This window comes from Idiotropiscis lumnitzeri, chromosome 3, assembly GCF_059441095.1.
Source record: "Idiotropiscis lumnitzeri isolate Australia: NSW breed Sydney's pygmy pipehorse chromosome 3, RoL_Ilum_1.0, whole genome shotgun sequence".
NCBI lineage: Eukaryota > Metazoa > Chordata > Actinopteri > Syngnathiformes > Syngnathidae > Idiotropiscis > Idiotropiscis lumnitzeri.
Genome location: NC_142393.1, coordinates 601,024 through 627,313, shown reverse-complemented (window position 1 = coordinate 627,313; position 26,290 = coordinate 601,024). Strand labels below are relative to the sequence as shown.

The window sequence follows — 26,290 nt, the reverse complement described above, 5'->3', positions numbered from 1 at the left end:
GACTTCGATACCACGAGGCGGATGTCCTTTTATTGTCACGGCCGAGGACGACATCGTCATTCAGGGAGATTTCATTTGATTTAATTTGGACGACGTACATAAACTTGTTCAATTAGTTCAACTGAGACACTGCAAGTTTTGGAGCCCCCCCCCCAAAAAAAAAAAAGTTGCGGCCCTCGGCAACCGACACATTATGTGAGATAAGGGCGGGGTGCGACCTTCCATCACAATTCTCTCCTCATGTCGGTTTCTCCCGTTTTTGCTTTCTCACTCCAAGATGTAAATGTTCAAAGGCTCTAATTCCTTCCGAGCGGCGATGAGCACGAAAGGCCCGCCTCCTCCCGCACTGCAAATTGATGGCGTCGCATCGCTGCAGGAACGCCGCGCTCATTAGCGAGCCATGCGTTCCGTTTGCCGGCCTTCTCACTTCATTTCAAACTTGGCAGAATCCATCCATCCGAATTTGTGTGACAAAAAATGAGTCTTTTTTTAGTCTGGATATGTGCGTCTGATCACTTTCTAGTCTTGCATTGTTCCAAAATGCAGAAATACAAAAAAAAAAAAAAGCAATGGAGGTGACACATGAAGAAATGCGCATGCGAGCATTTATTGACGGAGTCGCCTGCCGTCTCACTTAAGGAGGGAAAAAAAAGCCATGATGCGGGAACTTATCCGATGTCCAAGTGTGAAGGAGTCCGTTATCCTATCCGCGCACGGTGATATGCACACCAGCTGGAACGCCGGGAGCGAGTGCAAGGAGAGAGGCTGCAGTAAGACGTGTTGACTTGTTGTCATGGATTTTTTAAAACATTCAACAGCTGAATGTGACGCTTCAGGTTGCTCATGCCTTGCCACTTGACAGCAGGATTTGTTTGTTCTCATCCTTTGCTAAATTGACCCATAGCTCTCTCTCTATATATATATATATATATATATATATATATACACTATGTGAGGCACACCTGCATATAAACCACAGCAACTCTTTTTGAAAAAACATTTTCTATGTTTTCAAAAATGAGTTGTTTACTGCATGTAAAGAACGATTTTGTACTGTGAATACACATAAAGGTACATCAACAGATTGTTAAAGCAGAACAGATCCAAGAGAAAAAAAAATATTTTCTGAACTATAGAGCGCTCCAACCGGTAAAAGAAAAATCCACAGAAAAGCTGCACCGTTGTATTAGCCGCATCATTCAAAATCTAGGAAAAAAGTAGCGGCTTTAAGTACGGCTTATATACGATATATATATATATATATATATATATATATATATATATATATATATATATATATATACGATATATATGGCTGTTTTCCTATCCGATGGTGTGACCTCTCAGGTCGTCTCGGCAACATTCAAGTTGCTGAGCTCAGTCGCCCTCCACAACGTCGAGCTGTCAGCGGCAAAGCGAGAATTTGCAGCAGAAAACAACACCACGAGAAATCTGGGATTTACTCGCTCGCCAGAACTGATTCATAGACAGCAATATCTGTTGCTCCTTCCATATTTTTAATCCTCTCCCACTCTGAGTTTCCCCCCTGCCTTCCTCTCACTCTCCTTCGCTAAGTCTGATAAACAGCTTTAGCTCTTATCGGGATGGCTTCGGACAGAAAAGGCTGTTTGGAACTTGAAAGGACACATTTTTGGCAGAAGAATTTATTCGATTGACATTCTGCGATTGTTCATTTTCGAGCGACAAATCGGGAGAGAGACATCGCCAGACGCTGTGGCAGCCTTCGGCTTCGGAGCTTGAACGGCTTCTCTCTTCCATTCGCATTGAAAACTTTTTCTTTTCGCTTTGACTAACTTGCTGCCTCAATTGGGCTCAGTGCGCGGTTGCAGAAAAGGGAACCCGGGAAGCGACAACAACGCAAGCTTTCGCTTCGTGTGGTAACAAATTCATTTTGGCATTTTGGCAGGTTGGGCTGATCTTTGCAACGTCCTTGCGGACGCAGTCTGACATAGAAAATTGTCCCCGGGCGGCATCCCGTTTTTGCCACGATACCGACTCGGATGTGCGGCAATTCGACACATCAGTGTGCAAAGGGAGGCCGCCGAAATCCAGTCTGTGCGTTTGCCAGCGGGGCCACAGTGCCTTCATTCATCCATCTCATCCGTCCTTCGCCACCTGCAACTCCCTTTGCACGCTTATTTCTCTCCGATCGCCTCCATTTCCCCCATGACGACACCCACACTTGAAAAATGATCATGCGGGCCAGTTTGGAAGCATTTTCTCTGAGGCAGCAGGGGGACTTCTCACCCGATCTCTGTTAATTCCCACAAGTGTTTTTTACTCGACCGACTTGCTGAGGGAAAAAACAGTGGAGGGAGTCAAGATGAAAGACACTTTGGAGAGGAGAAGTCCAACAGCCTCCGTTTTGTGCTACTGAGACCACGGTTTGGGAGGAAAATCAACTTCGAGCACGAGTAGGAGGCTGGAAGTAATGGCGGCCGTAAATGTCGACTTATGAAGAAATATGAGGCTTTTTATTTGGTTTAGATCCTGGTTAAAGACCTCCTAAGTATCCACCAGAGACACAAAGAAGCATGAACAATACTTTTCAGTAGTTCCTAGAGTGGCAACTATTTTTTAAATGAGTCCTCATATAACACATTGTAAAGTGAAATAAATCATGGTTGCAATAATAATGCTGGTGTGAAATGTCACTTTGTACACGAGGGCCCTCTTCTGGTGACTTCTGCAATTGCAACTGCTAGAAGGTGGGCGTTCAAATAGCAGGAAGTGAAGAAGTGTCACGATCTGCTTTGTTGGTTCGGGTCAGGGGTCGGGAACTCCGGTTCCTGGAGAGCCAAATAATCAGGATCGTTTCAGGATTCGACGGGGCTTGTTGAGGTGCTGATCGTTTGAATCGGGTGTGTTTGGAGTAGGGAGAGATCGAAAACGGACTGGATGCGACTCTCCAGGAACAGGAGTTCCCTACACCTGCTTTAGGTTTTTATTTTCATTGCTTTTGCTTTTGACTTTCGTTTCATATTTTCCTTGTGTTCCCCGTTAGTTTATTTTGTCCACCCGTGTTCGTTTACGCAATCTCTTGTGTTAACCAATCAGCTCCCTCCGAGCATTTGCGTCTCGTCCAGGTGTTCGTCGTTGTCTCGTCAATTTGTTTGGATTTAATTCCCCGTTTGCTTTCACTTCTTGTCGGTTCATTTTCCCTGTCAGTTGTCCCCCTACCTCCCTCGACTTGTTAAGATGTGTTTTGTTGATCCGTGTTGTTTTGTACTTTTGTGCTTCATTTAGTTTTTTTTCCCCAGTGCCTTGTTTTCTTTACATTAAATTTCCATTTAAATTAAATCTGGCTCGCTTCCCTGCGTTTGGGTCCCTAACCCAACCCTCAACCTCCACACAAAACTTGATAATAAGAACATAACGTAATATAGATCGATAGCGTGTGCGTGTCCCCGACGCCGCACTTGTCGCGTAATTTTGGAACTCAAAACATTCGAGTAGCACTTTTATTCGATTCCAATTGTCACTTTGTGTTGGACCATTTCAAATTGCAATCATCTTGAAGTGTCATAACATCCATCCTTCTTGCACTTGTTTAGAATAATTTTCACTTGAAGGGCCTGCGCTCAACTTGTTGTCGACATAAGCTACCACCGGCAGGTGTCGCTGTGCACTTCAGATTGCTTCAAAGAGTGACGTGATCCATGCGTTAATATATTATCATTATTGCTATTGTTATTAATTATAATTGTCTTCTTATTAATATTCGTATTATTAATAATAATATTAAATCACTGTTTAATTAAAATGGGATTTGTCTTTAAATGTGTCCTTGTTGGGCCAAATAAAATATTTATGAGTCGAATACTTATGCTTGGAAATAAGAGACAAAGAAAACAAATGTTTTTTTATCTGGATTTTTGCAATATTATAGCTAAAGGCTAAGAAAAAGTTCACCCCCCGCCCCAGTTTTGACAGAATATGAAAGGGTATCACATTTCATAAAATGTTAGTTTTATTTATTTACGATTTATTATTGATTATTAATGTTTCATCCAGGTGACCCAGGTTATCTTGGATGTGTTATTTAAAGTACAGACATCCAGAAAATGTTGTCCAACGTTTTCACAGCCATATGTTTCAACAGATTTCTTCACATGAGTTGTATTTTTTTCCACACAATGTTGAAAAGTAGCTCGTCAATCTCAGCAATTATTTTCTGTGCAAATACAAATCTCGAGATGCACAAGTTAACCGTGATACGACTTCTGCCTTCGAGAAAAGAACTTTGCCTCTGAGAGATCTGCCGCAAGAGCCAATGGTTAAGCTTTCCTTTTTTTTTAGTTGGTTCGATAATATGATTGAAATGTATCTAAATTCTTTTTATACGCAAGGTAAAATATTTCACAGAGTGCAAAACAAATGACAATATGATGAGGAATACATGTCAAAACCTTGACTTGTTTTAGTGGTATAGAAACACCATTGGCAAATTTGTTGGATGACTGAAAAGTTTAGTCGAAAAAAGCCATATATTTAAACCATTTTTTTGTGTGCGTTTGCTGTGATGTTTTTGTTTTATTTTTTTTTTTTATTGATATATGATACAAATATTTGTGAATTGTATAAATCAGTATGGAAAATGGAACGGTTAATCAAGATAACAAAAATACAGAAGGATTCAATACAGTTAAAAATATACATATATACAGACAGAAAAGGGTTAAGGAACAACATGAACTATAAACCATTATCAATTTAAAGCCAAACAAGTGACATCATCCACTAACGGTAAAGGGGTGTGGAAATTGTGAGAGTTCAATCATATTAGCCAATAGCGTGGAGGCGTTGTTGTTCGTCACGAAGTTGCATTAAAAACAATCCGATATGACCATTTTATGTTTTTTAGGAGGCACCGGAATACACGTCCTTTGTCTGAGTCGCATTGTTTCAAGACTTCAGCTGAAAATAAAAAACATGAAATAAAACCCGGGAAGAAAGAATTTAAAGGCTAACTACCCAAGCTGTTGTTTACCGAACGAACATATCGGGATATTAAAATTGGGACTTACGAGGGAGTGTGAACGCATCAGTCTGGCTGGGAATGCGTCTGATTCCTTCCCAGCTGATTCATTTCTCGTCTATTCGCTTTTGCGGTCGCGACCAGTTTTGGAAGGAAACACGGAGGTGGTCCATATTTGAAAGTCTTCTTCGGCCGAGGTAGGCGAGCAAACCAAATTAACATTTCAAAAGCGTCTCTGGCTCTTTGAGGCAACAAACTGAGTTTGACCCGAAACCAAAAGCACACTGCTTATTTAGCTTGTTAGCTAGCTAGCTCACTCGCTCGCTAGCAACAGCTCGCCGACTTGTTGAAAGGTGATGAAACACTTTGGCCGAACTTTGCCCTCTGAACATTCCAAATGACTTTTTGAAGTTTCTGGGTGGGCACTCGCCACGAGGATAACCTTTGGCGTTGAAACACATTCATTTGGAACCTTGAACCGAGCAAGCCATCCCTGAAACTGGCTCGGTGCGCCTCTTTTGATGACGTCATTTGATTGTCAAGTTCAAGTTTTAGACTTTTCCAAAATGTCCGTTTTTGGACTTGAGTTTTGCACAGACAGGGCTGTGTTTATTTATTGACGGTGTTGTGGTGACTTGTCTGGTGGCCAACATGGCGCTTGAGTGTGGAGCACTTTGAAAGCTTGCTGAAATGATTGTTCGGAGCCACCACACCCTTGTTGTGCTGTTCGACTCCAGTCGAGCAGACCTTCGTCTTTCCCGGCGGCAAAGTTGTATCCGTGCCTCGGCACGTTTCCCAAATCAAAAGGAAAATGCACTGAGCTGTTGTTGTGAGCGTAGTTTAACGTGCAAAGCGCTGTCATGCTACAAGAAGACAACTTTCATTTGAAACGCACGCACCAGTTGCGCATTCTGTCATGTCACAAGCATATGAGAACCAATGGACTTTTTGGACGTTTGGAAAGAAAATAAGCACCAGGCTCCCAGTGCAATAAAATGGGGAAAAAAATCCAAAGTAGTCAAGTGGATGTTGAAATAGTTGTGCAGAGGAAATTGCATGACTGCAAAGTCAATGAATGAGCTAAATCCTCCATAGGCATGATAACCCCGTGCGAATTTCCACTATCTCTATTTATTTATTTTTTTTAAATCAATGTACTTGTTTTAATACAAACTTTAACCAGTGTTCCGTTACCCTTTTAAGCAACCACAATCCGAAGGGCCTTTTATTGTCGTGATACTGAGTGAACTACGACATTGGATTGAAAACCTGCAATTGTTTTTTCCTCCATTTATTAGCGCAGGAAAAAATTTACAGACTTTTGAAGTTTCTGCAACCACTTGTCAAGTTGCTTTTAATTTGTAGTATCTTGGTGAGAAGTCGCCTTTGATATGATCTGCAGTAGAAGTTTTGCTGATGTAATCAATGTCGGCTCTGCAAATGAATTATCCCCAAAAGTAACAAATGGTCGCCGTCCTGTGAAAAACACCTTTGTCCATCCTGAAAAAGTTTTTAAATTTGTCCCCTAATGGCGTTTCCGCGTTACAGACATCGCATTAATATGAAAAGACGTAATATCTGCCCCCCCCACGGTCGTGTTGCGTGAAGGGAAACGGACTGCAGAGAAATGCCAAGTTGCAAAGCCGTTGACGGTTTCTGACACATCCCAGTCGGCATCCTTCCGCAGCCCTTCGTCACTATGAAATGTACTTGCGTTCACCCTTTTCGACACTCCAAGACAAACTTGCTGGACTTCCAATGCACCTCTTTGACATCACTTGTCAAATGTGGCCAGTTGCAGCGATGCTAAATTGGGCCGAGTCTCGCTGGCGCCGGTCCCTTTTGGGCTTCTCTCACTCGACTTTCTGGACTGGCCCAGATACTGATCAGCCGCTTTTGCGTTCATCTTTGCTTGAGCCTCTAAAATGGAGGCCTCAACTTAACTTCCATTTAAGGTGGCATTTTTACTTTAAATTTCTCCTTTACAAGATTTTCTTTTGGAATCGGTTTCAGTTTGAGGTTGCCTCAATTCCATATGAAGCACCGGCGCAAGTTTGATTTTTCTGCTCATAATTGTCGCGGTTGGATGCTTGATCAAGTGACGTGAATTCGGACTGACAAAAACAAAACCCGAATGATATAACATGATTATGTCTCGCTCGCACCAACAAGGTCTAATTTCATCTCACGTTAACTCCCCTCGGTGATTAGAATAAGCGAGCTTGAAATAAATTCATCCGCGGCGCTTTGAAAATTTAAACTGCGCTCAACCCGTTTTCTTGGGATGATTGCGGAGTTTGAAATATGGAGGGCTAAGTTTGAAAAATCGGTCTTCCTAATCATAGCCTGAAATCGATTCGCAAAACCTCGATGATGTCTTTTTCACTATAAATGTTCCTCGTTCCAGCAAGAGGTTTGTACGAATTGCGACATTGGTTCTTTTGGCAATGCCTTCCATACAAAACTCAATTTGGTACTTTGTGAAATCCAAATCAAAGTGAATCCAATCGAATTTGGAAATTTGAATTGATGCTCAGCCCTTAAAATCTGCAATGAAATATATATTTGCGCTGCTGCACCACTTTTGGGCAATCTTGCGTCGCGGTGCTCACCAAATTCACTTTCCCCGCGTCTGCTTCTGGAGAAATTTCATTCCATGTGTAAATGTGAAGATGTAGTCACGACAACTAATTGTCACGTGTGAAGTAGGAGAAGCGACTGTGGCGGGGCCGAGTCTTGTTTACAAGTAAAGACGGAATGGGTCGCTGTGTCGAAGCGGCTCCGACATTCCTCCTCGCTCGTCGTCTCCCATTTTCACGCGGCGACGTGTGCGAGGAGGCAGTCAGCCGTTGTTAATCACAGAGGAATGCGTTGGGTTGTTTGCAAGTCGCCTCCTTGAGCAACGTTGTCAGTCACGTTTGGATTTCAAATTGTTTCCTTTTCGCTCGGTGGCCGTCACCTCTGCCGTTCGTAACGTTTGACAGGCTCAAGTCAACTTTGCCTTGGACTCAACTTGTTGTGACACTTCATGACACTTTTTCTTTTGCCCTTTGCCCTTTGCCCTTTGCGTCGGTCTGGACCGGTTCGCCTCTTCAGTCGTTCAAGTCCAGACCCGGAGGTCCCCATTTGTTGAGCACTTGGCATATTGTATTGTGTGAGAAGATGAGCGCAAACCCACCAAAGGAAAGAAAGGTGGTCAGATGGCAATATTTTGCACGCTGTGATCATTTCTCCGGACGCACGTGTCTCGTGGCCTTTATGACTCGTTTCTTGTATGTTGAAGTAACGATTGCGCAATCCTTTGATATCGGAGGGTGCTGCGGATGCTCAGTCATGTTATTGCTGCTGCTCCGTATGAGCACACTTTGAGGGCGTACCCCGCATAGCGACCCCTCCTGTGGAGAAGCGGCTTAGAAAATGGATGGCCGGATGTTTTGCTTTGACTTGCTAACAAACATCATGGCATCATCACGAGATGCTCACACCAAGTTGCATTTTGGCCGATGGTGAGCACTTATTACCCAAAAAAAAAAAAAAGGATTCTTGCCACGCCCACTCGTAGTTTAATGTCAGACAAAAACACCAAAAGAAGCACTTGGCATATTTAAGATAAGCACTTAATTTTGAGAATGAGAATGCCCTTTGTCAACGAGATTGGAGACCTTCCCCTCTCCAGTGCAAATATGCAATCGAATGGAGAATAAGATATATTCCTAAAAAGAAAAAAAAAACAAACCAAAAGTGTGCTGAGTGGCATGTAAGTGTTGCAGGTGAAAAAACGTTTGCCCGTTCAACAATGTTGCGTGCGAGAGGTCAGCACGGAGATGGTTTTCGGTCTGGTATTCTTTGATTTGGTGCTTCTGTAGCGCCTGCCAGAGGGCAACGGGTCGAAGCGGCGTGACCCCGGGTCAGGATTGTCGGGAATGGTCTTGTGAGCTCTGCCGAGGCACCCGTGAGCGGCGAGGGCAGCCAATTAGCCGGCATTTTCCATCTCGTTGAGCCAATTCTGCTTTCTTCTGTGCATTTGCTCTTGTTTGCCTTAAATCCGCATTTTCGGGGTTTCAAAATAATACATACGTCATCGATATTTCTTTGCACAAGCAGAAATCTCTTGCAATGTTATCAAATGTGTGCCAAAACAAAAATGGAGCAAAAGTCACAACAAAAAGTGTCAAATTGTTGCCAAGTTCCCAAAGTCGTATTTTTGTTTTTGCGGCCGGTCATGACTTCAACGAGGTCACGTGTTGCCGTTTTTCTGCTTATTTGCCGCTAACGTGTCCACTTGAAGTTAGACGGGAACCCACGAAAAGAGAACGTGGAGAAGCGGAGCAGTCGATGGAACCGAGCTTAGGAAGGCTTCCGAAACAAGAAGCTGGGACGTACTTTTCGTTTATCTGCAACATGAGACCGGGGCTCGGTGGCGTAACGCACAAACAATTCAGCTTTGCTTCATTGTCCTCCAAAAACACTTCTTCGGGATTCGGAGCCACCGTGTAGCGGCGCTGGCGCGCGTGTGATCTTGAACGTGGCTTTTGTCTTAACCACACGCGGCCCTCAGCCAAGCTGGGAAGCGGGCGTGCCTCTCCCGCTAAGCAACGTGTCTCGCTTGCGCTTACAGATGGCAGCCATCAGGAAAAAGTTGGTGATCGTTGGCGACGGCGCGTGCGGGAAGACATGTCTGCTCATCGTCTTCAGTAAGGACCAGTTCCCGGAGGTCTACGTGCCCACCGTCTTTGAGAACTACATCGCCGACATTGAGGTGGATTGCAAACAGGTACGTCACGCAACGTTTGTAATCTGAGCGAACGCTCGGGACTTTTCTTTGCAAGTGTGCAGCGGAACGGCAGCCAACAACAGGAAATGGATCCGTGGCACCTTCCTGTGCAGGCGTGGAAATCCCCATGTGGCCCCTCCCCGTCCAAAATGACTCATGTCCTCTTTCCTGCTCCTCCAAATCGGGCATCTTGGATGCAAATGACGAGTTTTAGCTTCTTGAAACGTGCGTCGTGTGGCAGATTTGTCCAAAGTAGCGAAAAGCTCCACGCAAACGCATGATGAAAGGCCTCGCGTGCGTGCGTTAAACTTCACTCTCAGTTCGCTGCATAAAGAAACGGGATTCAAGTGTAATAATAAGACAAGCTCAACTGTTCGTCAACATTGACCCAAAAAAAAAAAATGGACAGGAAACAAAGTTATAGTTTTTAGCGTACAATTGCTAATGCCTGAATGTAATCTCTTGAACAATGTCCGCTCCATAAAGATCTCATGGAGTGTTTTTGGGGTCCCCCATTTGAACTGCGTTTTGTGCCCCCTGCCGGCAGGTGGAACTTGCGCTGTGGGACACGGCGGGCCAGGAGGACTACGACAGGTTGAGGCCTCTCTCCTACCCCGACACGGATGTCATCCTCATGTGCTTCTCCATAGACAGCCCCGACAGCCTCGGTAAGAAATAAAGAAATCGCCATTTCTCGGGTCCGGCGTGCTCGGACTTTACTCGTCCTGCGAGACAAACTCAAAAAATCCCCTCCAGAAGCTTGTACGAGCAAAGATGAAGAGCTGCAATGCGGAAATGCAAACACGATGACAACGTTGCCCGTTGGCGCATTCAAACAAGTCAACGTCATTTCTGTCCGTCCGTCCTACTTTCAGCGACGACTTTGCAACCTCCTCATTGAAAGCAACTTTATCTTTTGTTTTGTTGTCGGCGAATGTAATGAATGAGAAGCATGCGCGTGTGTTCTTTCCCACGCCATGTTCCTTCTCTCCGCACTTGAGCAGAGCCCTCGTGACCTCTCTGTTTAGATTTGCAAGGAGGAAACGCCAACGTTTTCCTTTTAAGGCGAAATGCTGCCATCCATTTTGCAGCGCTCCCTGAGTGCCGTCATTTTCTTTTGCTTGCCCGGCGTTACACAAAAGGTTGCATGCTGAAAAAGGATGCACGGTATTGAGCGCTTTTTTTTTTTTTTTTGGGCAGGTTGTCAATCTAATGTTCAACATCACTTGTGGCGATAAAATATATCAGACATGGATAAGACTATCGATAACAACACATCATTATGTTCTCTATCCTTGTAGAAGAACATTGACAATCATTTTTGGAGCCACTTGTTATCTTTGTCTGCTGCGTTCTACTGCCTCCTGCTGGCCAAGGCATGCACATCTGGAACGCTGTGGCGAAGGAACGGCATTTGCTGAAGGCTGATTAAACATACGCATTTTGCTTTGTCACAGAGAACATTCCGGAGAAATGGACACCTGAAGTGAAGCACTTTTGTCCCAACGTCCCCATCATCCTGGTGGGCAACAAGAAGGACCTCAGGAATGACGAGAACACGCGCAGAGAGCTGGCCAAGATGAAACAGGTGCGGCCCGAGTCCCAGCCGCCGCTAAAATGCTCCGACAAAAAGGATTCTTATTTTTTTTTGTCCCACGTTAACGCCCGCAGGAACCGGTCAAGTCCGACGAAGGCAGAGACATGGCCAACCGCATCGGCGCTTTTGGCTACCTGGAGTGCTCGGCCAAGACCAAGGACGGCGTGCGGGAGGTGTTTGAAATGGCCACCCGGGCCGCCCTGCAGGTGCGTAAGCGCAAGAAGAGGAACGGTTGCCAGCTGCTGTGAGGGGCCGCCGGACGAAGGGCTCGAGGGATGTGGAGAAAACTTTGAAAGTTGCCGTCCGTGGACCATGTTGGCCGATATCAAAGACTGACACGCCTGAAACGGCGAAGCCCAACAGCCCTTGTGGGACGTTTCCTCTGCTTCTCACACTTGTTCTTTCGTCTTCTGTCTGTTGACGCCAAGGACCTGCGACTCCTCCTTCCGATGTTTCTTTGTATTTACGTCACAAATATATCACATCAGCAATAAGTTGCTTTCTGACTAATTTGTCTTGAATCATCTCCTGCTTTTCCTGTTTGGGTTTCCGTCGCGAGCAGTTGTCGTCATTTGCTGTTCCCACAAAAAAAGTTTGCCGGTTTCCAGAGCACTTTGTCCATTCTCAACTAGTAGCTTGTGTTGATAACCGCCAGCGGACTGGAGGAAATGCGGATTTGGAACAAAATCCAACTTGATCTAACATATCTAATGCACAACATAAGCCAGGGCTGACCAACTTGTTTTCGTGCCGGCTTCCCTCATTGGGCCATTATGACCCGAGGAAACAAATAAATGCTTAATCGTCTCATATACTGTCAAACGGGGAACAAAACCAAAATCGTGTCATGAGTTTGGGAAACTTGGCTTCAGATTTTAGCGAAGGGTCATGGAAGCTAAGATTTGCTTTCACAGGCCACATTAAAAAAAACAAAAAGTGGCAAACCACATCATGGCCCTGAGCCTTGAGTTTAACACCTGTGACATTTTCACCCGTCCTCTCACAAACTTAATTCATGACCCAACCAGTGTGAGTAAATAGAACTTTATTTGTCATCCACATTCCATCATTCTGAGACCACAATAATATTGAAGAACTTCAGTCAAAAATGTGCCTGTCATAAAAAAATGTCAAGTGACTGATTATGATTACAATACAATCTTCACATATTTTGTTAATAAAGACTTTTGAAAGTAGCACGTGCAGTCGTCTGAACTCATTTGGTTTTTGATTTGTGCTGTCGTTTTCATTTCCTCAGTCAACAAGTTCAGTTTTTGGTCCCTGACGCAGGCGGCGAAGCATTCCGGACGCCTTCTTTCATCTCCTCGCTGGTCACTCCTCCACTCGATAATGCGCTTCGTCCGCATCTTGGTCCTCGTCCTCCACTGAAAAGGGAGAGCAAAGCGGCTTCATGGTCTGTTTGAAAACGTCTCCAACGCCTCACCTTGAGCGTGCATTTTGTGGAAGAGAGACGAATATCTTTCAGCCACAGCTTCGTCGTCCTCCGCGGGCTTGTACCCGCGGTCGGCTTTGGAATCTTGGCAGTACTTGATGAAGCTGCGCATGGCGGCAAACAAGAGGAGACCTTTGCCTTCTTTTTTTCCCAATACAACATGAATGCATGCATAGAAAGTGAGCCAAAAAAAAAACAACCAAATGAGTAAAGAAGTGCGGGCCCATACCACTTCCACGCGTCATCAGTGCTGAGCACCAGCGGGTTGCCCACCACAATCAACAAAGCTTGAGCTCGAGTCATCGCCACGTTGAACCTCTGAACGAGAACATTGCTGTTGGTTGCATTTTCAGTCCTTGTGTGACGCCGGTCACTTAAAACGCTCGCGGCTCAAACTTGAGACTTGAGTGCCCGTGTACCTTCTTGTTGGCAACAAAGCCCAAGTTGAAGCGTTTGTCAAAGTCGGTGTAGTTGCAGCTGCTGCGGACGGTCGACACCAAGATCACTCTCCTCTCCTGACCTTGGAACTCCTCCACTGGACCAACCTGACACAAACCAACTTTAATCCTTCCCATCACACTCGTCAAATGTTTACCTGTTTTTTCTCCTTTTAAATATTGATCAATTCACTCTATAGCAGACGACAAACTAAGTTGGCTTTGCGGCTTATTTACCTTCATGGCACTCACGTCCTTAAATTTGAACTGATCCTCAATCTTATTTAGGGCCTGACGGATTTTCTGCACCTGTTAAAGAAAACAACCACATTTAAAATTGAACCGTGAGACTTTGGCAACATGGAACAAGAGTAATTCTCACTTGTTTCCTGTAGGGGGCGATGATGCCGATGTCTTTGGGCGAAATGGTGGCCAGGCCCTTTTTGCCAGCCGTCTGCAGCATTTTCGTCACGTAGTCCATCAGAACCTGCACCTCGGCTCGATTGAAGAACGACGGACTGTTGGCCTCGCGCTCGTCCACGCCCATCACGCCGTGGAAGATCAGTGGGAAGTCCTGCCACAAATTACACGCGCGCGCACACACACACACACACACACTTGCTACTTCCGACAAGAAATTGAGCAGAACAGAACCTGCCACTGCAACAAGAGTGAAAAAAACAAGAAGCTGAACGGTAAGATGGCTCATTTCTTTTTCTTTGTAGCTGCAGCTGTGTGAGAAGTTTGTTTTTTGTCTGCCAGCTAACTTAATATGATTGTTCCTATAATATTCTTCACACAGTACAAGATGCTTTTTGTGAACGTTGGCTGCAAGTGACAAACGATTACCAATTCTAAACTAAAGTCAAACTCGATGCGAACTTGGTCCACTTCACAGTCGAAAACATTTTGCTTCCCTTCCCAATAGCAACACCTGAGTCTCATCATCCCGTTGATTATTTAAACCAAGTGGCCGGAGCTTTCAATCCAAAACATAAAACAGCATAACAAATGATTTTAGATTGGATATTGGTTTGATATCCATTTAAAACAGGGGTAATGGGTGGGTTTTGATTTGTTAGTTCTTTTTAAATCTCATGAGGTTATTGTAAAGGTCATTGAACAAAGAGGGTAAATAGAAAATGTTCTTTTTGTTCTATATACTAATTGTCAGTGCGACCCGACAGGTGGGTGTCAACTCATTAGCAGAGGGGGTGCGCAAGACGGTCTGTGTAGTCGCTACACTGTAGAGCGCAATGCAGCGTGCTGCTTTTATGAAACAAACCAAAAGTTTCCATGTTCTAAAAAAAAAAAAAAAAAAGAAAGAAACATTGCACGTCCTACGATGTGACAATTGCGCATGTGCACATCGCAATCGCAATGTTCATGACAAGACAGATCTGGCCAATCAGAGAAGCGATCAGAAGCTGTTTGGCAGCACAAATTAAAAAGAAGGAATTGGAAATCTCTCTCAGCACCAACAGCCATTGGTTAATTGTCACGTTCTCAGTCAATTCCACTTTGTTTTCATCAAAATTGGAGACGACCGCGGCGTGCAAAGTTGGCTAAGGAGGGGACTAAAAAAGGGAAGCATCACCTGTTTTCCAAGGTGCTCCCATTTGCAGAAGGAGTTGCATTTGAATGGATCGGCGCAGGCCTGCAGCTGGCCGTCGTAGAAGAGCTCATTTGGAACCTTGAGAATGGCGGGATGGGACCTTGGAAAGACGACAGAAAGGTTTCCGCTGACTGGAGGCTGCGACGAGGAAAAGCAAAAAATGGGGCGTGGGCAACACCTGTAATTGCGCAGCAGTTTGGTGACAAAGAGGTCGTTAAAGTCGCCGTCCTTGAGGTAGACCGAGGAAATGCTCATCATCCGCTCCAAGAGGGAAACGCCTGCAGACACGCTCAGCTTGAAAGCGGTGCGCCGCGTAAACCGACGAGGAGCGAGCGTGCCGACTCTCCTTACCTAGCCCGTATCGAAGCGCAAGAGGCGACGCCACGATGGGTCCCAGCTGCTTGTGGTCTCCAGCCAGAACCAGCTGACCAGAGTCCGGGTCCAGCAGACCTTCAACCCAAGCGCACATCAAGCAAAATGCATTCAACGACATTTCTCTCTTTTTTTTCTCTCTCTCTCTCTCTTTTACCAGCCAGTGGGATCAAGCATTCGCTCTCCGTAGCGTGTCCGGCCTCGTCCACAAAAATGTGCGTGAAATGGCCCATGGGGACGTTTCCTGTCACCAACCTGCACCGAAGCAAACACTTTGTTGCCTTCGCACTTCATGAGGAACACTTTGACAAGTTGCATCAAACGTTGACGTCAGAAACACGCGCATCAAGTTCTTCGCTATTTTCTTACGCAGGCACCCCCCAAAAAAAGAAAGAAAGAAAGACGCAAAGCTTTGTAGAAGAGCAAAGTGAAATTTGGATTCATCCCGTCACAAAAGACAAAGTTAATTTGTTTCTTGAACACCACAAAACAAAGCTTTTGGAATTTTGAGCATCACGCGTCTCCGTGCAGGCCGGCGTCAACAAAACACGAGCGGAATGCAAATCAACTTTGAGCGTGTGACGTGACGCTACCTTCCGGCAGTGACCAGAGTGGTGACGACGATTCCATATTCCATCAGTTTCTCTTTGGAAGGGAAAACAAAAGTGTGCCCGTCCAGGTTGGAGTAAGCCTGCAATGCGCACACGAGCACAACATGTTGCGACTCCTCAAGCCTTTCGCACTCCCGTTTATCGACATATTCCATATAGCAGACACACCCACCCGCATTCGCTGGAAATGTGAATAGAAATCGGATTCCATTTGTTGGATGGCCGAGCTTGTTACTCAATTTCATTGAATGACAAAAATGATCAGAAACCAAAAATGAAAAGGTGCCGTGCGGCCTTTTCACTTGACTTGAGCGGCGTATCTCGAGCATGCTCGTCACTCCAAATTTGCCACCCCAGGAAGCGTGCGGTCCGCTCACCTTGAGGTCGTCAGGGACGCATTCCGGGTTGCGGCTGCCGGCGTACATGCGGTACACTTTGCCCTTACTGCCGTGGCCTTGAAGGATCCTCCAACAAAGCAGATCGGCGGCACTGTTGGACGGCGCGCAGGCCAGAATGCGGCCGTCTTTGTGGAGCTTGTCGAGCTGCTTGATGGCCTCCACCAACGTGACCGTTTTGCCTGAGAGGACGAGGACGCACGTGAGCGTCCAATCGGGTCACGCGGGCGGCGGCGTGCAGTTCACCTGTGCCGGGCGGGCCGAAAACCAAGTAGGGGGCAGGTTTGGAGGTGCCGGCGACGATGTGGCACACGGCTTTTCTCTGCTCGGGGTTCTTCTCCAGCTGTCTGTCGTAGAAACTACGGCGAGCGGGCAGAGACGGCCGCGATGAGCTCCAAACGCTCAACCCGACTCGAACGACGAGGCGCAGCCAAGTGGAGCGTGACAATAATCAAAAGTCGCACTTTGACAAAACACACTCGGCTCGCCGAGTCACAAACGTCAAAATCCGCTTTTTAAACGAGTCGTCTTGAGCAGGGAGGGACGTTGCGCCTTTTTTTGACGACTGAACGTGGCGGGAGGGAGAAATATGCACTTTGACCTTCATCGGATTGTTTTTTTGTAGAAGTCTTGCACGCCTCACCTGAGTTTGGGGATGAGATCTTTTTGCTTTGAGGAGAGGCCGGCTGCGGGGAACAAGACCTTTTCCAGTCCAAACTTGGTTGCAAAGTCCACGGCTCTGTGCTGCAGACGCAGAATCAGCCGGTTGATGGTGAACTCCACGTTGAACTTCATGCCAGGAAGAAAAATGTCCAACAATCTGCGGGCACATCCACAAAGCCGCGTGACACTCGGACGCGGCGCCGGCGACTTCAACGGCGTCTTCTTACTTGGAACTGAAGCCCAATTTGACGGCGTCGCGCTCGACTTGGTGGACGTAGCCGCGGTACTTGTTCAGGGTTGGTTCTCCTTGCGGGGAAACCAGCAGCCCATCTCCGCGTAGCAAAGAAGGCCGGTTCTCAGACAGACCGGGTACCTGAAACGGCAAGCGGCACACAAGACGGTCAGTCTGGAAGATAAGCTGAAGATCGCAATAACTTGTAAACAATTTGTGTATTTCTAACCATGTTTTTATACACTATTTGAATCAATGATAATTGCTTTAACACACTCACGTTGTTATTTTAACACACACACACACAGACACCGTATCCTGAAGATGTGTTTAGTTCAAGTAACCTTTACACCGTGAGTTGTGATTTTCTGCCTGCTGGAGTTCCTGATGATTAGTTATTGATGGAGACAGACCCCCATTGTCTGCTGAGGTATGAGTTTTTTTCAAATAAAAAAGGCAGAACGGAGGGTGAGAGTCAGAGGGTGACGCCGGTTTCGCCTCCTGGCTCCCGCTCCCATTCTGAATGGCGCAAAACAAAAACTTTGCTTGGTTTATTTTGGCTTTCAGTCATATTTAATAAGTTATTTCAGTCTGAAAAAGGCGTCAGGGCATTTTAAACCTGACAAAGTTTTTTTGCTCACGTTCAAGCAATTTCAGAGATTTGTTTCGAAATACAACCGTCGTGCAGGAAGATAACTGCTCCAAACAGGTGATAACTGATCTCGCTCAAACTAGAATTCAAACTGTTTTCATCAGTTTTTTTTCTTCTTTTTGAGGGGGGGAGTGACTAAAACGCAGCACAGAAACGCACATTGGCCATCAGCAGAAGAACTTGAGCACCGTTGCAGTTAGCAGATTTGCTTTGCTTACATCTTTGAAAATTCATCTCCACTTGGAGATGGTCCGCAACGAGCGGCAAAATGTGCGGAGGTGAAAAAAACGTTTGAATGAAACAAAGTCTAACTTGTCAGCCAGCCTGTTGCTTCAGAGCGCCTCGTTGTGCGGCGTTACTACTTGAGGAAAGGTTGATTGTGATTCGCTGATCACATGTGCAAGCGCGTTTATTTATTTATTTCATTTTTTTTTGTGGCGGTTGAATATCAGGACGGAGGCGCCTCGACGGTTTGTGACCTGCTATTCGAATCAACGATTAACGCTACGATTTACTAATTGAGTGTGTAAGCGGTGTGTGAATGTTTTGTGTCCGGAGTTGGATGGGCCGTGTTTGTTGTGGCGACACCTTCCAAAAGGAGCTAATTAACTCCAAAGTTTGCGGAGAATACTCGAATGGTGACGGTAAAAATAACTCAAAAAGATAAGGAAATAAAATGAAGACAAAGGCGCCCGTTTTCTCTTTTTGGGATTGGATGTTTCACAATCTCATTTTTAAACTTGAGTACCTTTGTGAGCCATCTTCAAATGTTTTGAAGAAAAGATCTTATCGGTGTGGGGAGCACACAAAGAGGAAAGCGCCTCCCGCAATGTGCGAACGTCGTCCGAGTGAGGAAGGACGCCAACCTGGAGGATGAGCAGCCGCTTGTTGCTCCGATCTCGTTCCATGCGCGCAAATTTTGTCTCGCTGTTCGGGATGAAGTATCGCCTGATGTCCATTTGCATCTGAAGCTCCTCCAAATACAACAAGTCGTGAAGCTTCGCCGAGTAGTTCGTAAAGCTCAAACAACTGCCCGGGACAAAAAAAAAGGAAATGGAATGAAACGCTTAGCGTGGACGCGATGACGTCGACACATCCCCGTTCAAATGCCAGCGTTTGTGAGATTTCAAAAAGAAACAAGAAGAAGAATTAGCCAATCCGCACACATCTGCCATCCTTTCATGTTGCCGATGAACCAGAATAAAGTTCAGCGGTTTGAGTCGAGAGTGGGCCGCAAAAGTATCCACACTCTTGACCGACGCACAATTTCTCGGCAGGGAACAAAGAAAAAAGTGTGTTTGCGTGAAAGAAAACGGCACCAACACGATTCTTCACCATCATCTGTTTTGCGTTGTTGCAAAACTATTCACACCCTGTCATCAAGTCCTAGTCAGTACTTGCTTGCAGCAAAAACAGCTGTGGGGAGCCAGCAAAGACTTTGACGTAACGTTGCCGACTTCGGTTCCTTGTTGAGCTCCGCCGGACGCAAATCTTCAGCTCCAGTCTAGAACCTTCACTTTCTTCTTCCTGAGCCGTTTGTTTGGGATCAAGATTCCGCTGACCGGTCAGGCTCCTTTTTGCAGACTTGAAGAGGTTCTTCTCCAGGCTCTCGATGGATTTCGCATCCCGCGTGGTCTCTCGTACGAGGACGAGAGGAAGCGAAACGTCCCCGTCTCATTAGGTTGCCACGTCCGCGCTTTTCCACCTGTTAAGGCACACGGGACGGTTGGAGCCGACTCATCAGTGGCGTTGGCTTTGCGACAAACATGCTGTCCAGGCCAAAAGGTTCCATTTTGCTCTCTCAACCCCCCCCCAACATCGCTGGAGTGTCATTCATATGAACTGAAGACATCCTGCAAACGAGCCTCGAGATGTCGTTTGTTCAGGTATGGCTTCTTCTTGGCAACGCCGCCAGAGAGACCTTCGCTTTTGCACACGAGTGGCAGCAGCCTGGAGAGACTTCTTGAGGTTTTCAAGAGTTCCCGACAAGTTTGCGTCTCCCTTCCCTCTCCCCTTTTGTGGTGATCTCGTTCTTCGGGGGTTCAAAGTGGCACCGAGGCGCTTCCGCTTGCGGGGTTTCCACTTGTGGGCCCGCCACGCAAGCGATGTGATGTGAGGTGCGGACGACGTCACGGGTGGAAATGCAAAGAAATGCACGAGAAGACAATCGTCCGTTTTCAGCTGTTGGTCACTCTCATGAAAGTGATCACTGAATTCTGAACGCAACCACTTCCACAGTTACAGTAAGTCGATACATGTGTGCGCGCACATTTTTTTTCAATTGAGTTCTCCAAATTATGGGTGACAATGGAGTGATTTTTTTTTTTCTCTCACATGAAAGTGGCATCCGAACAGGGCAGTTTACTTTTGTACGTTTTCAACGATGTGTCATGACTGAGCTGTGAAAAACCTTTCATCAACGGGAGGGTTCTTGTTTGGTGACTTGATGCGCTGCGGCATATCTTTTGGCAACGGATAAGCATAAAGCTGGGTTTCATTTTTCAGCTCCATCCTTGACAGCCTGCGAAAAAAAAAGTCAAAATCACGACGAGACAAGATCACAAGCGGGAAGTTGACCGAGTAACTCTTCAAAATGGTCATTTGGAATGCGAAATACAATAATGCCTGACGATAGACGTTTAATTCGTTCGGTGAGCACACCAAAGTCTCTTAAAGTCATCTTTCAAATCCTTGAAAGGAATGGAAATGCCATTAATCTGATCCAGAACACCTGCCCCCCCCCGAAAAATGTTTGAATAAGGAAGATAGTCCCAAACAAATCCTTAAACGAGGACGTGGACTCGCAACAATTTGTCGTTTTTGCCAAAGGAAAACAAAAACGTGCCTGTTGGTGTTGCTACAAGTGATGCTTCACCGTTTGTGTTCAAAGAGTTGTCAAAGCTGCAAGGTGGATGTCACTCTTTGTTTTCACTTTAGTTTGACATTCAACTTCAACTCGGAGCTTGACGTCTCTCTCTTGAAGATCAATTGGCCAAACTGCTTTTGAATTTTCACCGTCGCCGTACGGCGCTCGTACTGCATAAAAACATCGGCCAAACGACGGCTCATAACACCAAAATCTCCTAAAACTCGTATCTCAGACGACACGCAAATCGACGAGGAAATGTTTCCCAGATGAAATGACGTTGGGATGAACGCATGACGTCCAAATGAATCGATGGATTGCGCCGAACAATGTTGCCAATAACGTGTGGTCCGAGAATCTCACAAATGGCCGCTGCGTGTGATTTTTTTTGCGGAGGTCGTCGAGTCCCACATGCGCAAGACGGAACTGAGGGGCGCACCGTGCGCCAAAACGCGGCTTCCATGGGCTGCACCGTTTTGCTTCCGCGTTGGAGACGGAGCGGAAGACGGCCCGATCGACTTTTTGTACTTACCCGTCAGGCGGCACGCCATCCACAACTTTGCAGTTCCACACATCCTGACCAACGGCGGGTCGAGAGCGTTTGAAAGGAGCGATGGGTTTCAGCTCCATGGCCAGCGCGTTCAAATAATGAAAGTGAATAGAGCGCAGGATGTAGAACACAGCAGGTGGGCATTTCTGATGGAACTCAAAGGCCAACGTCACGGGATAGTTGCCAGCGCACTCCAGGTGGAACTGAACCTGGACTAAATAGCTCCCGCCTGAAACGTGACACACACCGTCAGACTTGGCGATGGGGGAAAGAGCACTCAACATTTGGGACACCTCAACTGTCCAATGAGATCTGGTCGTGTTGAGTTGGGGGGGGGGGGGTAAAAAGGTCGCGTGGTAACGAAATCCAGAACGGTCTTTGCCAGATGAATATTATCTTGTCATAGCAGAATTGGTTGGATGGAACAGGCGTCCCAAATGTTAAGGCTGAGAAATGAAAAGATTTTAAAAATTTTTTTCCCAAACCTGGTTTGAGTGCAAGCGGTTTCTTTCGGGTCACCTTGCGCTCATCCTTCAGAGTGAAGCAGCTCAGCTTGTGCAATGCCGTGTAGTAGGTAAAATGCACAGTTTGACTCCCGGCGTTTTCCACATTTAGATTCACCACATACTGTTCAAAAAAGATGCAAAGGAGAAAAAAAGCATTTGAAAAAGATGATTTTTTTTCTTTTGCCACAGATGTTGATAGAACTTCATTTAAAACAAACAAACAAAAAAGAAGTCAAGACGACCTGATTGGTTTCCAGCTCCAAGAAAAGTGAGCCCTCGTTGAACTCAAGGTCCGACCCGATGACGATGCCATTTTTATCGGAAATGAAAGAAGACCTTCGGGAAGAGAAAAAAAAAAAAGGGGGACAGAACTGCTCATGTTCTCGTGTGTCAAAGGAGAGAGAGAGAGAGGACCGAATGGCCTCGTCCTCTCTCGGGACCTCCTCCCAAAATGGTGCAACCTTCTTGTGATGTCGCACGTCAACTAAACCAAACGTGTTCTTCCACCACGCGGAACAAGCGGACGACGGCATGGCACGTCCGTACCTGTCATTCTTGAGCATTTCCGTGAGGCGTCGGGCAACTTTCACATTTTCTTCCACAGCAGAAAGCGGCGGTTGACTTGGCGACGGCGGCGCCTCCGCCACTTTGGCGGCCATCTCGGCTTTGGCTCTCCTGGAAATGTGCCACTGGTCCACCAAAAGCTCCGTCACCTGCGCGCAAGCATCACGCTATCATTCGCTGACCGCCGACAGAACGGACACGTCAACGCACCGCAACAAAAACATTCATTCGGACACAGGAAGAACTTTGCCACTATGACCACAACCTTTTTGGACCACAATCGCTGGGCTTGAAACATTAACATCATCTCGACTCCAGATCAGCAAAGAGACCGCACATCATCTTGAAGGGGTCACTGATGGTGTCGTGGCACACTCGCCCGAGTTGTGTGCGGGCAGCGTGGGTTCAGTTCCCACTCGGTGACGGTGTCTATGTCAGCCCTGTGACTGGCTGGCGACCAGTTCAGGGTGTGGGGTGCCGTTCGCAGCTGGGGTAGGCTCCGGCACCCTCCCGCGACCCCGTACAGCAGGGGTCCTCAATCCTGTTCCTCGAGGGCCGGTATCCTGCAGGTTTTCAATTCTCCTAGCTGCAACACAGCTGATTCAAAAGATCAGATAATCAGTAAGGTCTATAAAAGTTAGATCACGATTGTTTAGGTGTGTTGCAGCAGGGAAAGATGGAAAACGGGCAGGACACCGGCCCTCGAGGAGCAGGATTGAAGACCCCTGCCGTACAGGATAAGCGCTGCGGACGCATCATCTTGAGATGATCCGAATTCAAAATTTCCTCGTGACCAATGCGATGTCCGTGTTTGGTCTTTAGATGGCGCTGCACATGCGTTGGCTTCATGCAACCGTTGGCAAGTTTGTCCCCACAGAAAAAAAACAAAACAAAAAAAAAGGTGCTTTGGGTTTGGAGCAAGTTCAAATCTAATCTTCAACATCCAACGGGAATTTTGCAGACTCTGGTTTGGCCTTTTGCACTTGTGCCTCTTTTTTTGACAGGTAACGAGCGGCGGCGCGTGACAAGTTCTAGTTTGGGGGGGGGGGGCGGTGACTGGGTTTTTAATTGAACAAAATTGAATAATCTCCTGAAACTAACATTTGTTTTCTGCCCTTGTGTTTTCCTGCAACATTTAAACGGTCACGTTTCTGTTTTGTTGTGTGTTCAGCTGCAGTGGGGTCGTTTTTACTCCAGCAGTTTGTCCTGGTCACGTGATCGCTTGCTGGAGGGGCGTGGCTTCCAGTTGCGCACCTGCGGCTCATCTCGGTCATTTACCGAGGACTACTTAAGGACTTCCTAGCCGACGACGCGAGGTCGGATGATTCACCTTGCTGACGATCAAGCGGTGAATGTTTAGCCGCCATGTTTTTGCCGCGTCGTCGCTGTAAGTACTTTGGTCGTTTTTGAGAATTCTCGGTTTGTTATTTATGGAATTGGATTTCCTTGTTCTTTTGAGACTTTGAGCGATTTTCGTTCTTACTTTCTCTTGCACCTTGTTCCTGCAAGCGCTTTCCACGTTTAATTTCCCGGCGATTGTTTCACCAACGTCATTTGTTGAACTTTGTCGGTCACGCTGCCTAACTTTTTTTTTTTTTGTAATTAAATCCTTTTGTTGAACCTCTTGTATTGGTCTGCACGTTTAGAATCCTGCCTGTTCTATTTTTTTCAAATTAATTCAACAATTATTTTTGAAAGGTTTTTGCATGTTTGTTTTATTTCAAATCTTGCGTAGCCCCTGGAATTCCTTCAAGGACTCCCAGGGGTACGCGTACCCCCATTTGAGAACCATTGATCCAGAAGAAGCATTTGAAACATTACAAGTGGAACAAATTCAATAAAATAAAACGGACATGAGCAAAAGGCTCTTGTTTGGACTCTGTTAGAGGACAAGATCCAAGATGGCCCATTTTTCACCAACAAGCTCAGTTTATATTTTTTTTTTATCAGGAAAATGAAATTATTTTTTTCTTTATTTTCATTTATTCATTTTGGAGAAATAAGTGACAACTTGATGAACATCTACTCTTAATGAGAAATAAGGCCACGCCCCCTCCAGTCTCCCCATGTTTTGGTGAGTCATTGAAGGGACTGATTACAAACCCTCCATTGGAAATTATTCTTACTTTGATCGCTTATAATGTCCCAAAACGGTGATCAATTGGCAACAAAATTAATTTGGCCATTCCGAGCAATGACCACTTCATATCAAACGGATGAACCTCTCCGCGGCTGATTTAGATGACAATGAGGCAATATGGAAGTGAGCGGTGATTGCTGTTAGGACGCGGCACACTGCTTTTTTGCTAATCATGCTGAGGACGCACAGCATAAAAGCACAAGCCGGGATATTTACAGACACTGAAGTGGAGATGAGGAGACGTGCACATTTATTTGGATGAGGATTTTTTTTTTTTCGACTGTGGTAGAGAGGTCGTTTCCCAACCTAGAGGTTGTGGGTTCACTCGCCGATCATTGTGGCCATGTCAAAGTATCCTTGAGCAAAATACGGAACCCCCAGTTGCTCCTGATGGTATGTCATCAGTCGGTAGATGAGGTAATAGTGTGAAGCACTTTGAGTACCGTAGGTAGAAAAGTTCTATACAAGTGACAGCTCATTCATCCTGTGTATGCATTCTTGTTCTTGTCCGCTTCAGCTTGTGTAAGTGGAGAATCGATCGGCACGGTATTTTTTATTTTTGTGGTGATCACATGAGCTCACGTTTGATGTCAATAAATCCAAACTATTGTGCGTAACACTTTTTGACTTTCACAGGTTGAGGTGCACAAGAGTAGTCATGTCCATTTGCATTTTGGGGGCGATCAGTCAACACAAATGACAAAGCGAGCAATATTACCTCGCTCGCCTTCCTACAGTGACGTGGACGCTGAAACGACAAAAACTAACAAACCGCGAATCTCATCACAAAAGAAAATCTTAAATCATTGCAGAGGCGCTTACTGCTATTCTAGAATTCAGCGACGCAAACCACGAAATGGGATCACATGACTAACATGGTTCCGCCTCCAGAATTCCCGATGATACAAAATTCAGAAAAGCACTGTTTTATGCTTGTTTTTTAATATCGGTGTGTATAAAGGGGCACAAGATGTAGTTAAAATAAAAAAAAAAGAATTTGAAAAATTACTAATTAATAACTTAAAAGAACATGCTCCCATTTTAGGTGTGCTACATTTAGGCTTAAGAGGCATGAGTGTCCAAATCCATACATACCGCGGACTTAACGCGAATTTTGTCTCTGCCCACGTTGATTTTATTCGACAGTTTCAGGGCGTACAGCACTGAGCTGAAGTTTGGCACGGTGACTCCTTGATTTCTGAAATACACACACGGGACAAAAGACACGTTTGCAATTAAATGCCACTTTAGAAGAGTTGAAATGGAGCGCCATGGTCGCCACAACAACCGTTACACTCGCCTTGTTTTGAACTCGCCGTTGTAAATTTCTTTCAGCTCGGAACGAGCCCGAATGGCTGCTCGGTCGGTCTCCCTCAGATAAACAAAGAATTCCAGGCCAACTTTAAAGCCAGACTTCTTCTTTTTTGATACGCTGTCCATTTTGGTGTCGATAGTCTCCTCTCGCTCCTCGCTCAATGCGGAAGTGGAAAGCAACCATGTACACCAGACTTCAACAAGTCGTCACCTTGCTACTGACTTTGCGCAGCCCGGAAGGGCGGTGCTTGCTCACTTCAAATGGATAGCAGGCCGCAATGACTACCGGTGCAGTGTAGGCAATAAAACGCGCATCCACATATTCGATCTCCAAAACCGAAGAAACGAAACTTAGACCAGCGAATTTAAAACAAGCAGCAAAACAAACACAATGGTGGAAAGGAGTCAAACTAATCAGGGTGGTTGGCCCCGATGAGCCTTTCAAATATTTTGACTTGCTAAACATGCCACCCATCAACTGACTTCTATTCGTGCAATGAATCTCATCGAGTAGGAAAGTGAAAGTAAAATGGGAGGCGGACGACGTCGT

At 45.9% G+C, this 26,290-nt stretch overlaps 2 protein-coding genes across 3 annotated transcripts; one reads left to right on the top strand and one right to left on the bottom strand.

Moving 5' to 3' along the window:
* The first annotated feature begins 2,768 nt into the window (after window positions 1-2,768).
* LOC148339302 (rho-related GTP-binding protein RhoA-D-like) lies at window positions 2,769-12,566 on the top strand. Of its 2 annotated transcripts, none has more exons than XM_088289198.1 (5): window positions 2,769-2,961; window positions 9,618-9,773; window positions 10,321-10,441; window positions 11,231-11,361; window positions 11,445-12,566. In XM_088289198.1, exons 2-5 carry the CDS (start codon window positions 9,618-9,620, stop codon window positions 11,616-11,618), a joined length of 582 nt encoding a protein of 193 aa, XP_088145324.1. In that variant the 5' UTR covers window positions 2,769-2,961; the 3' UTR covers window positions 11,619-12,566. The 2 variants fall into 2 exon arrangements, with proteins under 2 accessions (XP_088145324.1, XP_088145323.1); XM_088289197.1 differs by lacking the exon at window positions 2,769-2,961 and adding an exon at window positions 5,036-5,196.
* Window positions 12,399-26,222, bottom strand: LOC148339301 (putative RNA helicase mov-10-B.2). The gene is made up of 23 exons (XM_088289188.1): window positions 25,727-26,222; window positions 25,522-25,624; window positions 22,269-22,435; window positions 21,965-22,058; window positions 21,702-21,843; window positions 21,199-21,445; window positions 20,211-20,321; window positions 18,667-18,829; window positions 17,144-17,289; window positions 16,897-17,073; window positions 16,500-16,612; window positions 16,236-16,435; window positions 15,841-15,938; window positions 15,405-15,502; window positions 15,227-15,325; window positions 15,054-15,153; window positions 14,858-14,975; window positions 13,643-13,834; window positions 13,498-13,569; window positions 13,243-13,368; window positions 13,053-13,141; window positions 12,815-12,927; window positions 12,399-12,755 (listed from the first exon to the last, which is right to left on the bottom strand). The coding sequence occupies exons 1-23, from the start codon at window positions 25,864-25,866 to the stop codon at window positions 12,703-12,705; spliced, it is 2,961 nt and encodes a 986-aa protein (XP_088145314.1). The 5' UTR covers window positions 25,867-26,222; the 3' UTR covers window positions 12,399-12,702.
* Between the last annotated feature and the right edge of the window lie 68 nt (window positions 26,223-26,290).